General features: G+C 51.2%; 5 protein-coding genes across 5 annotated transcripts; 3 read left to right on the top strand and 2 right to left on the bottom strand.

Moving 5' to 3' along the window:
* Positions 1-1,984: 1,984 nt before the first annotated feature.
* Positions 1,985-2,683, bottom strand: BO82DRAFT_401460 (uncharacterized protein; the record flags this gene model as incomplete). The annotated part of the gene is made up of 1 exon (XM_025639258.1): positions 1,985-2,683. The coding sequence occupies one exon, from the start codon at positions 2,681-2,683 to the stop codon at positions 1,985-1,987; it is 699 nt and encodes a 232-aa protein (XP_025492669.1).
* Positions 2,684-3,831: 1,148 nt separating this feature from the next.
* On the top strand, positions 3,832-5,197 carry BO82DRAFT_413679 (kinesin family protein; the record flags this gene model as incomplete). The annotated part of the gene is made up of 2 exons (XM_025639895.1): positions 3,832-4,629; positions 4,706-5,197. The coding sequence occupies exons 1-2, from the start codon at positions 4,270-4,272 to the stop codon at positions 5,195-5,197; spliced, it is 852 nt and encodes a 283-aa protein (XP_025492668.1). The 5' UTR covers positions 3,832-4,269.
* Positions 5,198-5,589: 392 nt separating this feature from the next.
* Positions 5,590-6,275, bottom strand: BO82DRAFT_431694 (uncharacterized protein; the record flags this gene model as incomplete). Its single annotated transcript, XM_025640728.1, has 3 exons — positions 5,783-6,275; positions 5,686-5,727; positions 5,590-5,627 (listed from the first exon to the last, which is right to left on the bottom strand). Exons 1-3 carry the CDS (start codon positions 6,015-6,017, stop codon positions 5,590-5,592), a joined length of 315 nt encoding a protein of 104 aa, XP_025492667.1. The 5' UTR covers positions 6,018-6,275.
* A 3,576-nt stretch (positions 6,276-9,851) lies between these two features.
* BO82DRAFT_382954 (carbohydrate esterase family 5 protein) lies at positions 9,852-11,301 on the top strand. The gene is made up of 3 exons (XM_025637979.1): positions 9,852-10,400; positions 10,460-10,647; positions 10,713-11,301. Exons 1-3 carry the CDS (start codon positions 10,022-10,024, stop codon positions 11,064-11,066), a joined length of 921 nt encoding a protein of 306 aa, XP_025492666.1. The 5' UTR covers positions 9,852-10,021; the 3' UTR covers positions 11,067-11,301.
* Positions 11,302-11,811: 510 nt separating this feature from the next.
* On the top strand, positions 11,812-13,728 carry BO82DRAFT_333873 (polyamine transporter; the record flags this gene model as incomplete). Its single annotated transcript, XM_025633239.1, has 4 exons — positions 11,812-11,925; positions 11,982-12,730; positions 12,805-13,180; positions 13,431-13,728. 4 exons carry the CDS (start codon positions 11,812-11,814, stop codon positions 13,653-13,655), a joined length of 1,464 nt encoding a protein of 487 aa, XP_025492665.1. The 3' UTR covers positions 13,656-13,728.
* Between the last annotated feature and the right edge of the window lie 1,678 nt (positions 13,729-15,406).

Genomic DNA, 15,406 nt, shown 5'->3' with positions numbered 1-15,406 from the left:
GGAATGCGATTGTCTACTATAAGGTGGAGACCTATAGGGAAATTTATGAATAAGCTACAATCAGGAGATATTGTAGCTAGCTCAAGGCAGCATAGCCTTGATAAGAGGGGCACTGAACAGGTTGAGAATAAGGTTCGGCAGAAGATAGCACTTGACTCATTGATGCTTACAAGATTATATAGGTTCCCCCGGACAGTCTTGATTTGCCAATCTTATGGTTTGTATTACTTGTTGTTTTGATAAGATTTGCAATCTTGACTTCAATTTGTCTTGTTTGCATAGTAGTCGGCAGAACCCTACGACGAGAAAATGAACTTAGCCAGCGATGGCAATTGAAACAGGATCCAAATCCAAACAAAACAGAAAGACCAGTCTTGAAAATGAGTTCAATCTGGGAGAATAGCTTGTATTCCTTCCCAAGCAAGATGAATGAGTACAAACAAGGGGTCCAAGATACGGCGCAGAAGGCAACCCGAAAGAAACGCAAAGCCACGAAGAAAAATCAGACCGAGGCGCAAAAGGAAGCCAAGAAGAAAAGAAAAGAAGAGAAGGGAATCCAGGCCATGGCGCATGAGGAAGCGCAAAAGAAACACAAAGCAGAAAAGAAAATCCAGGCCACGGCGCAGAAGGAAGCGCAAAAGAAACGCAAAGCAAAGAAAAAAGTTCAGACCGAGGCGCAGAAAGAAGCCAAGAAAAAAAGAAAAAAAAGGAAGGGAATCCAGGCCAAGGTACGTAAGGAAGAGCAAAAGAAACACAAAGCACAAAAGAAACACAAAGCACCAAAAAAAACCCAGGCTACAGCGCAGAAGAAAGCGCAAAAGAAACACAAAGCACAGAAGGAAGTCCAGGTTAGCGGTTAAAAAGAAACCATTTAAGAGAGTACAATCTGGGAGAATTCTCTGATATTGTACAGATTTACATAATGTACTCTTAGAGACTTCTCTGCATCAACACTCTCCTATTTATTCTAATGCAAAAAAGTTAAGTTCAAGTACACTAGAATGTAGCCAAGGAAAACTTTATGTTTGGTACTTAAGAAGGCCTCCCATGCAATGAAGCCCGTCCTCATTAAGCCCACTAGGCCCGCAACAACTAGACTACAACCGATTAAAGATCAGCGCTTTTGTGATTGTCAAATTGGCTACCAAGTAAAGATACACTGTGCTGCTTGGGAATTCCTCCGCCAAGTCATTAGGGTGAATACGAAGTCCCCACTTCACGGTTTAGGTCCCAAGACACATGTCTTATAATGGTACTGGCTGTAAGACAAGCTTTCTAGAAGATTTAAGCTCAAAAGAAATACTTTACATGACTTTCTCCCTTTTATCTGGATTACTTTTAGATTGACCCTCACATATTTTCTTTACTTACAAGAGGACTTTTACGGGAGATATTTCATCACGAGAATAATCTATCAATATAGTACTCCTATAGCTTAAATTCACCCAGAACTTTTTACCTGTGAATGTACTAATATCAATTCCTGCTTAAGGAAAACTACTTAAGATAATATAAATATGTCTTAGGACAGCACAGATCCTTTTCCTTATTATTCTAGCCGCTGTGAGATGTTTCTTCGGAGCCATGCAGCTCATATATAGCCAAGTGTCATAGGTAAAGCCACATATTCCTAGATTAATCCTAACCCTGAAGCTGGCATATCTTCCACGTTCTGTTCAGGAGAAATTGTTTCAGCGGAGATCATTGTGCAGCAACTCTGGGTAACTGCCTCTCCAGCGCCATCAGGGCTAGGCACTGAATGGAATGTGAGCTCCATCCACGGAATAATACTGCTCAATTCGTCTTCAGATACTGTATCGAGAAATGCCTGGAATGTATGTTCTTGATCTGACATATCCTGATCTGAGGGGTCCACATTCTGCAATTCCGAGTCCACAGGCTCTTGATCACCAAATGGACATGACTGTTGGGATTTCCACGTTCGTCGTCGCATTCGAATAATTCGGCTCTTTTTTTCCGGCCCTCAGCGCTTGCAGGTGATATAGAAGGCGTCGCTCCCGATTTTTGCGGGCCCGCTGCCGCTGTGTCTCTTCTCGTTCTTGTCGGGGTGACATCTCTGGTGGCATTTGCAGAGCGGAATCAAGCTCAGCTGCTGGAGCATTTTCTTCGACGAGAAGTGGTGACTGTGCATGGTCTCCGGAGATCCCTTTGCTTTGATCGTTCTCGGTGTTTCCTGATCGAGCGGGGTTCCCAAAAAGGCGATATAGACACAGCGGCGGACAAAAAGGCTAGTAATGGTGTTGGAAATTCCTGTATTCTCAGTCTGCAAAAGGTCCAGAAAGAGCAAAGGACTATTTTGCTTATGGGCCCGTGTTTGTGGAATCCCGCAGCGAACCCGGGGCTTTATGGTACTATCCGCAAGAAGATCAGTTATGATCTCGGGCTGATATGATTCCGCTATGGTGAAGCAGTCTACAATTTGTTTGACCAAGTTATTGAACTGCTGAGGGTTGTACCGGAACTTATAAGGTTTTCTGGCCTGTAGGAGAGCAGCCCGTGCAAGTTGATAGTCCGGCGAACTGTCTATAATAGCATTGATTTCTGGAGACTTGAACCCAAGCCGATGAGCGAGTTCGGCCATCTTGTAAATTGCTTTTTTGTCGGCCCTAGCAAGTGCTGGCTTGTCTAGAAGATCGTCATCATCCTTTGCCTCAGGGGGCATTGAGGGGCATTGCCGCATTGCATATAGCCACACCTGTAAGTATCCTGTATCAAGACGCTCCACATGAGTTTCTCACTGACGCCGGTAAGTGGACTCCGAGGTCTGGATCACACACTCATCAACCGCTTCATCTGAGGGCAGAACAAAAATCGACCTCATACTCTCCTAGACAGATTTATTTGACGGCCCAAACAGGCACTTGACACCGTATACACAACTTTCCAAATACTTGAAGTCTTTGAAAAAGGTGTACAGGGACGGGATCAGCCCGTCAAAGTCTTTCATTCGGCCCCATATGATGTTTCGTTTCCTGTTGCTGAAATCCGCGAATATCTGACCACTGAGGATCAGCCTATATGTCTTTCTTGCATTAGACCAAGAAATTCCTGGTGCTAGCAACTGCAAGGTATTAACAGTATCCTGGTTGATCATCTTTATTAATACAGGATCCGAACCCACCAAGACCGACCAGCAGTCTCCGATATGGTTGAGATAATTATGATCTCTTGTAGAGCGATGAAAACTTGACTGGCAGGGTGGAAGATGAATCAGAAACCCACTTTAATGCAACCCGTGGCGATCAACCGGTGAAGCATGCTGATCCTCATCCCACGTGGCCAAGCCCGGGAATTGGCAGAAGCCGATCAAAAGCTAGCCGAAGACGGCGGTTTCTTCTTTTGTCTAATTGATCCAGTCGGTCTTGGTAGCTGGATGACAATCGGACAAACCATCACTCCCGGAAAGCTTCATTGTCCTCGCCCCTTGTACTGACGGATCTTACAATAGATTTTACTGTTGGGTGGTTTTTTTTTTTCAATTTGCATATTTATCAACCAGAGATGTCATTAATTCCTCACCAAGATCTATAATAATAATCAGCCTCTTAGAAACGGAAGCGATGCAATACACAGTACACACCGTCCTCATGGAGGTCAACCGTCCACCAGCGATCGGTTACAGGAAGTACCGTAGCTCCCGTCTGTACCTGATGACGGCGGTAAAGGGCCCGCAGTTGCCCCACCGCGAATTCCAGCTGGGGATGCTGTTGAATGTGATTGTGATTAGTCGGCAGTAATGGCTGCGGAACATTTGCCTTCCGCAGCGCGTCACTAAGATCTTGCCGAGACACAATCGCGGGGACGTGATTGTCGACATCTAGGCCAAAAGAATTGTCACAACATCGATCTAGCTGATGGTTATCGCCATAGGCTCCCAAATCCTGTCAACTGTACTCCGTACTATAGCGACATCAGATAAGATATAAGAGAGACTATCGACACGTGACCATTATCGCTTCCCCATCCCCGAATGTCCGGTATCCCTGAGGACCAAATGTTTAAGAACCTCAACTCCTCAACCCGAAATCTCTTCTCTCATCACCAACACCATCAACTACTCAATCTCATTATTCAAACACAAAAACTGCAAGCCTTCTCCGTCTTCATCCGCTGGCGCCCCCTCCCATTTGACACGTCCGACCCCACCGAACTCACCCGCAACTATGAACCCCACCCCAGCAACGGCCGCATAGCAATACCCCTTTCCCCGCAGAGTCCGCAAGCCCGTCCCTGGAAAAGCACCCACGCATGTACGAGCTCCGCGGCAACGTAGCCTTCGACCGCCTCAACGGCCACAGCAAATGCCACATCCGCGAGGGCGGCGACGGGAAGACGCACATCCGGGGGGAGACGGAGGTGCTGGAGCACGGCCGCGTGAGGGTGCACCCCATCGCCACGAAAGCGTGCTGGAGCTTTGATGAGCTCCTCGCGCATCTCCGTGGTGGATTGGCGTTGCGCGCAACAGGGTCTTCGACGGTGCATGATCTGAGTTCGCGGACGCATGCCGTGCTGGAGGTGGAGATTGTGTCGCGCGCGCTGCTGGCAGCGCGGGAGGCGGTCGTGGAGTGCGAGACGGAGTTCGTGCCTGTTGCGAAGCGGGCGACGGATGTTTATCTTGAGGAAAGTTTGAAGGGGTTGGGTAAGGATGCAGAGGGGGAAGTACGTGCCTAATCCTGAGTATCAGGTGAACCAGGCGAGGATTGATGAGGCGGAGGCCAAGAAGGCTGAGTTCCAGGGGTATGTCGATGATGCAGTGAGGAAAGTGGAGGAGGTAATGAGGACAGCATCGCATTCCTGCCTTGGGGGCAAGTTGGTGTTGGTCGATCTGGCGGGGTCGGAGTTTTACCAGGATAAGACTATTGCGGCGGTCCCGCGGCCGAAACCGTCTCCCCAGGAGCAGCGTGAGGGCAGGCAGATTAACACGGATCTGCTCGCGCTGAAGGAGGTGATTCGTGCGAGGGCGGTGAGGGCGGCCAGGATCCCGTATCGGTCGTCGCCGCTGACGACGGTGCTGAGGGAGCATTTCCAGGGGACGACGGGGCAGGGGGGCGATGCTTGTTCGAGGATGATTTTGACCGTCTCCCCGGCTTTGGGGCAGGGGGCGGCCACGGTCAACACGTTGAAGTATGGGAGTTTGGTCGGGGGGTGGGGCCTGGGAAGTGGAAGAGAAGATTAGTATGCTTGACCACAGATACATATAGAGAAATAAGACTATGAAGGGTCGAAATAATCTCCGTGAGAGATGGAACTTGAACTCATGTACATTGTCAAGGTAGTAAGAGTTGAGGAGATCCTCGATGATTGGCATGATACTCTACCAGGAGAAGTAATAGTAGGACGGTGACGGTTTCGTTAATTTCTTGCTACGAAGTCGACATATCTAGGTCAAAGACACGGATTTATATTCAGGAAAGGCATTGCCCATAACTTGCAGATTAACGACAGCGATGTAACAAACGCTGCGCTTGTCTTCAAGTGAGCCCCCTCGACGGACATATCAGCATGTACATTTCCTAGCCAATCTCGTATTTCCCTCACATCGCAGCCTTCACTCCTCGAAACACATATTTAACCGCAGATGTGAGCACCGCCGGAGATTTGATAACCTGAAGTCCACAGTCAGTACTTCTCATCCCAAACGTTCGCGAACACCAGTAGACTTACCACTAGCATCGTACAAGAAACCATCGCTGTGGATATAGACATCTAGACCGCATCATCAGTGTCTGCTCAAAGCACGAGGGCAAAGAAAAGAACATACCGCCGTAACTCGAGGGCCAGGTGTAGGTGACCGAGTTCTTGGAGCAGACGCTGCTGTCAACCCAGAAAAAGCCCCAGCCGCCGCCGATGGTCACGGAGCCGCCGTTCTTTAGCTGAATGTCGGAGCCCTGGTTGTCCTGTATCCAACCGTTCTTGCCGTAGTTGTTGTGGAAGTGGGTGGCGGACACGCTCAGAGCGGAGACGAGGAGGACGGCGGTGGACTTGAGGAAGTGCATGGTGGGCAGGGATGATGGTTCGATGTAGAGATTTGTAGATGGGGATGATGATGATGGTAGTGATGAGAGGATGTTTTCAAAGCGCAATCCAGAGGTTTATGTAGATTTTCAGGCAAGATGAGGGCACTCAAAACCATTACAGCTGTCCGTCACAGCCCCCACATTGTTCCCAGTGAGAGGCGCCCATTTCACTCTCGCTTCGCTCGCTTACCTGCAGAACAGTCCTACTATAGACTGCGGAAATTCCCGCAAAGGTAGAGTGGGCATAGTACTGTACCAGTGGCCAGACACGAGGATCGTAAGGGTCGAGCCGCACGGGGAAAGGATGCAGGGTTCAGCTGGACGAGGCTGAACCGACGCTAATCATGCAGGGTCAGCCTTAGGCTCATTAATCATACTACCTAGTAGTGTAGTATGGGAAACCAATCTACCAGGCTAACCTGTTCCAGAAAATCCTCTCCTCCTTACCGCCAGATCCAGATCGTCATAAGACGCGCCTGTGCTGAAGGGATTTCCCCAAACTGCCTGAATCGGGCTGGACTATGCTGACATGCGTCCATAGCCGCCGCCACAATTCCCCAAGAACGAATCGTCAGCGCGCCCGGAAGGCAGGGGTTGAGGTTTGTTTCTGTTCTTGTGGAACAATACGCTCGTATTATCTGTTCGAGAACTGCTGCAAGGCGTCCAAGGGGAACTCGTATCAGCAGGTGAGATTTGTATGTTCGAAGTGACTGGCCGTAATATCTGGGGATCGGAGTCGGCAGCTTCTTCCAAGGGGCGGGGTTTGCTTAGCCGAATCAAGACTAGATAAGCCTCTTAGTCCCGGATCATCCAATTGGCTAATTTGGAGGGTGAGACATTCAACGAAAGAAGAGGAGATTGAGATGGGAACGATGTAACCTTCTTTGTAGTTTACCTCGGGCTTTGGGGTCAGGCCACCACTTTGGACTTCTTGACTCTGGCTACTTCATAGAAGAATTCTGTTGGCAATGACCAGTATCGAGGGAGGAAGGTATGAATGAATTGAAGGCCGTAGCGACGTAATACAGAGATATCGCCTAATCACCCGACTTAGGAAGAAAAAGAGCCAGACTTCGGAACCACAGTATGTAATCAAACAAGTCAACCCTGTACAACGTAGCTTGCTAACACAGCTCATGGCTGCTGGCTTCGTGTTTGTTTCACACTGATATCTTTCCCTGTGAAGCGAATATTCACCTGCTGCAGCTAGGGCTCGTGGCTAGGTTCCATTCGGCAGACAAAGACCCAGTCCGGGGTACATTCATTCCACGGCTTGATCCAGGGCCAACTCCTCTTGATGACTCGCTCACCTCATTCGACTTTCTCACGTGGGAATCAAATGTTTGCATCTTCTCCGTCACAGGAGAGAGTCTAGAGGCTCTTGTGATTCCAGTGCCCGAACCTGGGACCTGAGCCTTGCAGCAGGCGGACATGGATCAGCTGTACGTCGAGTACAGGAGGTGAGACAAACAATCTCACAAGACCTGAACTTGCTATCGTCTATTCCAACGATCATCGTCCACAAGGTCTATGATAATTACGCAAGGGCCAGGACAAGCTCAGCGTTATTCGTCGCCTTCAACCTTGCACTAGTTCCACCTATCCCCCAACAAAGCAAGAGAAACATATCGGGGGCTGAAGATTGAGATCTGCTGGTCATCTCGTCACTTCAAATGCCTTCTTATGGAAAGGTACGATTTTTGATGTCATACTGGGTTGGTGATAGCGCCATTCGGAGCTCTTGCTTGTCATTCTCAGTGGATTACGGTGTCCCAAGCAGTTTTAAGCATACGCCGTTTCCCCAACAAGGCGACCGCCCAGGCGATTCGCAAAGACGCTCAGCTCCTTCTCAATCACTTGGATAGCTCCTGAACTCCATAATCAGAAACTTATTGATATTCGCACAGATGTTTGAACATGCGACCGAGTCACATAACAGTTGATCGAGAGGAATAAACAGCTCATAGCTAAGGTTTTGAGGATTGCATTCATCATGAAAATGTCGTATTCTGCAACCGGGCGTGTGCGCAGATGACAGTGTGTAAATGTGTGCGGTCCGAATGACTTAGATATATATCCGCCTCACCAGCATCCTTGTTCAATTATTTTTACTCTTGAACAGAGGGTGAACTCATGCCTTGCATATGACTTAACTTTATCGGTAAAACCGTTCTAACGAGGTTGCAGAGATGATGTACCAGAGATTTCGTGCTCTCTTACCACCGAATTGAGCCGACCACGGACCCGGCTACAGACTACACACCATTCAGCACACCAGGCAGTGCGCTGTTCAACACAGCATTCTACATCCACACAGTGCCTGACTAAGATAGCGTTACCAGCGGGCGACTCAAGTGGTATCTGTCGTTGTACAAGCCCAGGATCTGGCATGTAATTTAATAACGTGATGCCTGCACAGAGTATTCCGACGACCAGATATCGCACCAAGGCCTAGCATTTGTCATAGTGGACTCAAAGCATTCACCCTTTTACTTAAGTCTAGGCCCTCGATGCATGAATTGTAGATCTAACTTGCAGTCACATTTTTGTCCCCACTGGTCAACAACCACAAGAGCAGTTTTTCGACCCGGGAAAGTCTGGACTCTCAGCTACGGAACGTTCAGACATCAGTTGGCTTGTCAGCCGCCTTGTGGACCCTGGTGCTGAAACTCACGACAGCCCCAGGGCTATGTATCTCTGTTGCCTATCCACAATGGAAGTGCTTTGGTTCGGCAAGCAGACTCTACAGGACGGAAAGACATTGAGATGGGATCGACAATCTAGGCTAGGCCATTCGTCCCAGCGGACTACCGCCGGGCACAAGAGGAAAGCTTGTCAGAGATATCAAGTGTCTAAAGTATGTATTTTGTTGGGCCCAGAAAAGGTACTTACCTCTAGATTGATAAGTGCTCATGATGTCAAGTGTTGATCCTCAAATCCCGTTCGAGAAATCGCCAAGGCTGTGATTTCGAGCGGTACCGAGGTAGATCTCCTTTCGCGCTCTGGTGCTGGATCATGCATCTCACAGTTGTGTAGATCACCATCCTTCGAGAATGATGTATCTACCGTGGTCTGGCCCATCTTGCTTGAAATGCTTCAGGTACAGCCGCTGGTGATCCACGGATCCGAAATGGAAGGACTGTCCAACTGAAACAGACAAGACTTTTGCATGACAGGCTGGCCGAGGTATCAGCGAGGACAGGCTCAGCCGTTGAACCTGATCTCTGATCTCTCTCATCCACGAAGGAATTTAATGCCAGTTGGTGCAGGTTGAAGGTTTTGCCGGGGCGGGCCGATTGCCCGATTGGGGAAAGAGGCCTCAAAAATTGGGCGATTGCGGGTACGCAGGAATCCCTAGTAGTAGTAGCCCTAATGAACCCCTTAAACCACCGGAGAGAGGACCCGTCCAGGAACACGATCACCGCCCCAGGGGAAGGAGGGGGACGATCGTTCATCTATCGGCAACAGACCCTGGTCAGGGAAAGGGTCTGTCCTTGGGATCCGAGCGCCCCGACTGGCAGGCTGGCAGCAGTCATCCTACCGGTCTGGCTGCTGCACCGACACATAACGGTTCGCCCGCGACGTCGCAGGGTGAGACATTTGCGGCTAACCGTGGATTGTGATGTATCAACCGCACGGTTTCAGGCCTTTCAGCCCGGTGTTGAGCCACCTCCCAACGATGTGAACCGAGCTTCTCGAACAGCCTCGGTGGAAGATGAAACACGCCCGATCCAATCGCGGGCTGGTCAGCTCAACTCACTTGTGAAGGGTCTCAATTTTGAGGATTTGAACGAAAGTATAAGGTTGGGAGATTTTCACGAGAATTTGGTCGGTCCAGTCCAGTCCAGCTCATCCATCCATCCACTCCGACCAGTGCAGTGCACTTCCTCTCTCTTTCCTCACTCAGGTTGTTCCTTCGTTACAGAGCTGCGCTCTATCTCTCTCGTTCCAATTGCACGTTTGTTGCTGTCGATCTTTTCATCATGAAGTCCTTCGTTACTCTTTCTCTCCTTGCCACTGCGCTGGCTGCCCCGACCCCGACTCTGCACGGGCGTCAATTCGATCTCTCCTCTCTGCTGTCCGGATCCAGCTCTGGCTCTAGCACATCCTCTGGATCCAGTGGCCTGAGTGCTCTAGCCTCGCTGTTCCCTACCAGTGGTTCGGCGACCGGCAGCACCACCGGCTCTTCCGACACCAGCGGCAGCGCCAGTGGGAGCACTACTGGCACCACCACTAGCAGCACTGACAGCAGCAGTGGCTTGAGTGCGCTGAGCTCGCTCTTCCCCAGCAGCAGTGCCAGCACTACCAGCTCCTCCGGTAGCAGCGATGGGCTCGGCGGTATGATCAGCAGCGTCATGGGTGGTAAGCTTCCATTTCTTCTTCGTGCAACCTTCATTATACACCATACTCATCCCGATTAGGCTCTAGCACCCAGAACGGAGTCACCTCCAACACCGGCTGCAAGGAGCTGACCTTCATCTTCGCGCGTGGAACCACGGAGATGGGCAACATGGGCAGCGTGGTCGGCCCCGAGGTCGCCTCGGCCCTGCAGTCGCTGACCGGCAACAAGGTCACAGTGCAGGGTGTGGACTACCCCGCCGACTGGGCCGTAAGTCTTCCTCCATTCATCCTAATCCTTTTCATCACGCAAGGCTAATTATTTTGTGCAAACAGGGCAACATGAACATGGGCGCCTCCGGCGGGCCCAAGATGGCCAGCCTGGTCAAGCAGGCGCTGAGCCAGTGCCCTAACACCAAGGTCGTGCTGGGCGGCTACTCGCAGGGCTCGATGGTGGTGCACAACGCCGCCAGCTCCTTGAGCGCGGGCCAGATCCAGGCGGCTGTGTTGTTCGGTGACCCGCTCAAGATGACCTCGGTCGGCAAGCTCGCCTCCAGCAAGGTCAAGGAGTTCTGCGCCGTCGGTGACCCCGTCTGTGAGAACGGCGTCAATGTCATGGCTCACTTGTCCTATGGAAGCGATGCCCAGACCGCCGCGCAGTTCTTGGTTAGTGCCGTCGGGCTTTCTTAGGTTTGGGTTGAGGTAGACGCATGAGGATGCATTATGGTTATGGATTGATTTATGGATCTGGGTATGGTGATTTCTTGTGCTTGGATATGGGTATATATATGATGAGGTAGGGCGAGATGGCCTGGTGCTGTCTCATTGCTGCTGCTGCTCCTGGTGTTATATTTTCTTGCACACACTCCTTTTATACATGAATGTGAACACACTTTTCGGGGTACTTAGTCTTATATGAGTTGGGAGTAGTCTTTCCTAGAATTCTCAAAACAGTTTCCAAGTACCTGAAGTACATATATATGTGTGAAATCTATGCCACTTGTGGGAAGACAGGGCGTTGTAGTTCGGTTTTCATTTCTTTTCTCGGGTGATCATTCGGAAGTGACCGAGTAAGCCATAATAAGGCCCATTAGCGTACAGTATCAACATTTTTAAACCGTACAACAGCGCAGACCGACAGAGCAATCCTTATATCTCTGAGTCAACCAGCCATCCGGAGAGTCCGAGACAAGAATGACAAATGCGACCGCGTGCAACAAGCCTTCTGGGTTCCCCGGCTTTTCCCCAGAGTCATCCCAGCCGTGCGGGGTCAACTGCCGATCGGTCCTCTTCGCTGGCCTGGTGGCCATTCGGAATATCCGACATCTTGGCACTTGCTTAACAGCTTCTTTATATGCTGCGGATGACCCGCACCCGCACATATCTTGCCCCCTGCTTCTCTCCCCTTCTCCACTCTATTCCGCTACATCACACCATGGACGAGGACAAGGGCACCTCCAACCACATCGACTACGCCGATGAACAGGGACTGGAAGATGGCTACGATGCCAAAACTGCCGCACCGGCCCAAGATTCGCATGATCCCAAGGTAGGCAACTCTACGTGTAGCCACCACAGGCCATCAGACTCACACTCACTCCACAGAACTGGCCTCTACTGACCAAAATCACAACCTACATGACAATCTGCTGCTTTACCTTCCTAGCCAATGTCAACAGCAGCAACTTCACCGTCGCCACCAAAGCCATCGTCGCCGAGTTCCACGTCTCCTCCACGGACGCAGGGCATCTCGTGTCACTGAACGTCTTCTTCTTCGGCCTGGGCAACCTCGCCTGGGTCCCTCTCATGCGGGTATTTGGCAAACGACCCGTCTACCTAGCCGCTCTGCTCGGCCTCTCAACGATGAACGTCTGGTCCGCAAAGGCCACGGGATACTCGGAGTTGCTGAGCGCTCGGATCATGTCCGGGCTCGCTGCTGCTGCCGCCGACGCGACGGTGCCCGCGGTGGTAGGCGATATGGTACGTCCCGAGGGTCGGGGCCACTGGTTGATGATTTTCCATCTGGCGCTGACGTCGGGGTTGTTCGTGGGGCCGTTGATCAATGCGTATATTGTGCAAGACGCAGGTTGGCGCTGGATGTGTTGGTTCTTGGCCATTGCATCTGGCGTCGTCTGGGCGGTGGGTATCTTCACCATCCGCGAGACCACGTATCTGCCTGGCCGGCAGGGGACCTCACGGAGCAGCACACCTTCCTCGCTCCGGAGCACGCTCTCCCTGAAACAGGGCTATAATCCTGAAGCCTCGTTCCTGCGCACGGTCAAAGCCATCTTATCCGCGGCAGCCTATCCCCAGCTTCTGTGGTGTGCATTCACCATTGGTGTCTCAGTCGGATGGTCAGTTTGTCCAGTCCCTGCCATTCGTACCGCACATACCTCCCAAGCTGACTGGATGACCATGAGTAAAACAGGAACATTGTCGTGCAACTCACTGCCTCTCGCACGTTCACCTCCGCTCCATACAACTGGGCCGCCGGTGACATCGGCCTCCTCTCGCTGGCCGGGTTTATCGGATCCCTCCTCGCTTTCTATGTTGGCGGCCGCCTCATCGACCAGATCTCGACGCGATACACCCAACGCCGCGGCGGCGACCGGCAACCTGAATACCGTCTGCCTGCCTTGGTGGTACCCGGGGTGATCGGACCGGGGGGCATTCTGATTTTCGGACTGTGCATCGCGCACCAGACGCACTGGATGGGCGTGGCGGTAGGATACGCAATGCAGGCGTTCGGGGTGGCGGCGATCTCGAATGTGGCGGTGACATATGCGTTGGATTGTTATCAGCGGGTGAGTTGTGTTCTTCTTCTTCTTCCTCCGTCTCTGGACATCGATTACCGGCGTTCCGTCGCAATGCTCCTCTGGTAGTGTCTCGAGGGAACACCCAGGATATAAAAACCCCCAATCCTCCCACTCCCCTCGCCCCCCCGTCCTCCGACTCAGAAAAATTCTCCCCCCAAGCCATCCCCCTTAATCTATTCTCTCGTATTCCACTGCCGATACGAATCAAACTAGATCTAACACGAGGAGTGGACTGCAGATCGCCGGCGAAGCTTTGGTGATCATCTTCGTCATCCGCAACACGATCGGCATGCTGCTTTCCCTGTACGCGAGCGACTGGATCGCGCGCCAGGGCGTGGCGGCCGTGTTCGGCGAGATGACGGCGATCCAGGCCGCTAGTTTGCTCTTGGCGGTGCCGTTGTTCTTTGGGGGAGGGCGATTGCGCGCGCTCACGGAACGGTATGGGCCTAATCGGGGGGATTGAGGTGTTGTTCGGTCGGTTATACGCGTAGTTGTTTAGTATGGGGGTGTGTATATATGCTTGTGGTGAGATGTGGTGATTCATGAGGTTCTACGGGTGGTGGTGTTGGTGTTCTTGTCTAGCATCTGTGCTCTTAGCACTGTACTCTGTACTTGGGCTGTAGAATCTGGTCTGGAGTTAGCTCTGCTTTGCTTGTGTTCACTTACCCTTTTTCTTCCCAAGTCTGACTGAGCATTGTGAGCCAGTAGGGAAAGACCTTGACAAATGATTGCTGCTCCATTCCTGTCTCACTCTCACAGGGTACGGTTCAGCTCGCTAAGAGAGTTTTCCGGGTCGGGTTTCCGAAGCTGAGTTCCCAATGGGTCGCTTCTCGCTTGCAATCTCCGTTTTGTTGTCCACTGGGTCCTCGGAGAGGTCCGAGCGGAGGGGCAGGCACCAGACTCGAATGGAAAAGGGCAGTGATTGAGAGCTGGCCGACGTGAGTATGACAGATTCTCGTCCATGGGTGAATCTCGGGGTGGCGGGGGTTTCTTGCTGGTGAGTCGGAAATCGTATTAATGGAGCTCCGGCGAAGGATAAGGTTTCCGAGCGCAGAATGAACCTTGGGTCGGTGAGGTTGCTTACGTGGATTACGTGGATGATTTGATGCTCTAGAGGTCACCTAACTTAGTGTTGACTTCGACTACACGCATATGTGCAAGGTATATGGCGAGGTTTTTGACTATACTGAAGGATTACAAGCTGCATGGAGCACTCTTCACCCTAAGTGCTACTGATCGCGCTGGATCCTCTCACCACATGGCAGAATGGGCTGATTTTCTCTTGTTCTTGGCTGCTGCGGTGCTGGTGTGGGCAAGTTAGGGCCAGAACCGAGGCTACCCCTAAACCGAGTGGGTCAATCCTGGATTAGCGCTTCGCTACTCTTCTTGGTCGTCTTGATCCTGTCGATTTTTTTCCTCAATGGAACAAGACGATCAGAACATGCGTCATCACGCAATCAGGTTCTCATCAATTAACTGCAGCTCAATTTCCACCCTGTTCCAGTTCCTTGGGTCATTCACGGGCCAGGGTCGGCCCATCCTTCGTATTATTCTTGACAACCACGGTAGTTCCAATCTATCAGCCGACTTTATTAGATTGCCTGTCAGCACTCAATCAGGCATCTCCTCGTGTCCAGGAAATTCCTTCAGGGGGGAGAGGCCATTGTCTTCTGTTCCTGCAGGCCGTGACAAAGCTTAACCTGCATAGAACTTCGACTCCTGACCCAAACTATTATCCTCTATGTGAACTCTGCGAATCCTTTCGGTTGCTCAGCTTCCGACTTGACCTTCCTTCCTTCCTTCCTCCCTTCTAGCTTCACTTTGGCCCCACCCCCTCGGGTCTGCACCGTCTTACGAGTAGTCGCAGGCGTATGACCTGCGTGGCTTTGAACAACAGCAATTGCAGAGAAAGATATACCATAAAACGCAGAAATCAAGTAATGTACACTCGTTAAGACCACCGAGAAGCTGAACGCAGGTCATTTTCCAGACCGAGCTGACAGGGACAGAAAAACAATGCACTCTGCCAGGGAGGGTGGAGCCGGTGCGTGCCACCCATGGTTTTGTTTTCGCTTCTCTGCTTGACGGGCAGCCTCGGTTCCAGATTTTCGGTCCTTGCCGGACTTCTGACTTGCTGCTTTGTTTTTGTTTTTGTTTTGTTTTGTTTTTTTTTTTTTTTACTTTCCTCCAGTGTGGACATTGGACAATGGCCCC

The sequence above is a fragment of the Aspergillus uvarum genome (genome assembly GCF_003184745.1).
Source record: "Aspergillus uvarum CBS 121591 unplaced genomic scaffold BO82scaffold_22, whole genome shotgun sequence".
NCBI lineage: Eukaryota > Fungi > Ascomycota > Eurotiomycetes > Eurotiales > Aspergillaceae > Aspergillus > Aspergillus uvarum.
This window is presented reverse-complemented; position numbering and strand designations above follow the sequence as displayed.